This window comes from Trichinella spiralis (genome assembly GCF_000181795.1).
Source record: "Trichinella spiralis strain ISS 195 chromosome Unknown Scfld5447, whole genome shotgun sequence".
In the NCBI taxonomy this organism is placed as follows: domain Eukaryota; kingdom Metazoa; phylum Nematoda; class Enoplea; order Trichinellida; family Trichinellidae; genus Trichinella; species Trichinella spiralis.
Window position 1 is genome coordinate 1 of NW_003532386.1, and position 837 is coordinate 837.

At 46.6% G+C, this 837-nt stretch overlaps 1 protein-coding gene across 1 annotated transcript; it reads right to left on the reverse strand.

The window, feature by feature from the left end:
• Window positions 1-160: 160 nt before the first annotated feature.
• Window positions 161-661, reverse strand: Tsp_15091 (conserved hypothetical protein). Its single transcript, XM_003366766.1, has 2 exons — window positions 506-661; window positions 161-340 (listed from the first exon to the last, which is right to left on the reverse strand). The coding sequence occupies exon 2, from the start codon at window positions 317-319 to the stop codon at window positions 161-163; it is 159 nt and encodes a 52-aa protein (XP_003366814.1). The 5' UTR covers window positions 320-340; window positions 506-661.
• Window positions 662-837: the final 176 nt, after the last annotated feature.

Genomic DNA, 837 nt, shown 5'->3' on the forward strand with positions numbered 1-837 from the left:
CGCACTGTGGTGGATTCGTGCTGTTCAATTTTTCAACATGATCGTCCTTTTTTGTGCTTAATTGTGCAAAATAATAGATGTATGGGGACGCGCAGTGTGGTGCCGTTGAATAGTCGCACTGTTCTCTCTTTCTCTTCGGGGTTGGAGGAACAATTGTCGATCAGTCGGTTTCGGAGCGTGCACACTGGTACCCGAAAGATGGTGAACTATGCTTGAGCAGAATGAAGCCAGAGGAAACTCTGGTGGAAGTTCGTAGCGGTGTTGACGTGCAAATCACTCGTCTGACTTGAGTGTAGGGGCGAAAGACTAATCGAACCATCTAGTTGCTGGTTCCTTCCGAAGTTTCCCTCAGGATAGCTGGCATTTGTTTGTAACAATTTTATCCGGTAGAGCGAATGATTAGAGGTGTTGGGAACGCAATGTTCTCAGCCTATTCTCAAACTTCGAATGGGTAAGCAAGGCGTTTTGCTTTGATTTTACGATGAAATCGCCCAATTAGAATGTATAAATGCCTAGTGGGCCAATTTTGGTAAGCAGAACTGGCGATGTGGAATGAACCAAAAGTCAGGTTAAGGTGCCAGACATTGGCGCTCATGAAATACCAGAAAAGGTGTTGGTCGATATAGACAGCAGGACGGTGGCCATGGAAGTTGGAATCCGCCAAGGAGTGTGTAACAACTCACCTGCCGAATCGACTAGCCCTGAAATGGATAGCGTTTGAGCTCCAGGCCCATACCTGACCGTCTCAATTACGCACTTTTTTTTTTCGGAAAAGGTGTAATGAACGTTGAAACGGGTAGGAAAGGTCGCGGACCGTGTGCTTTGACGAGGTTTTGA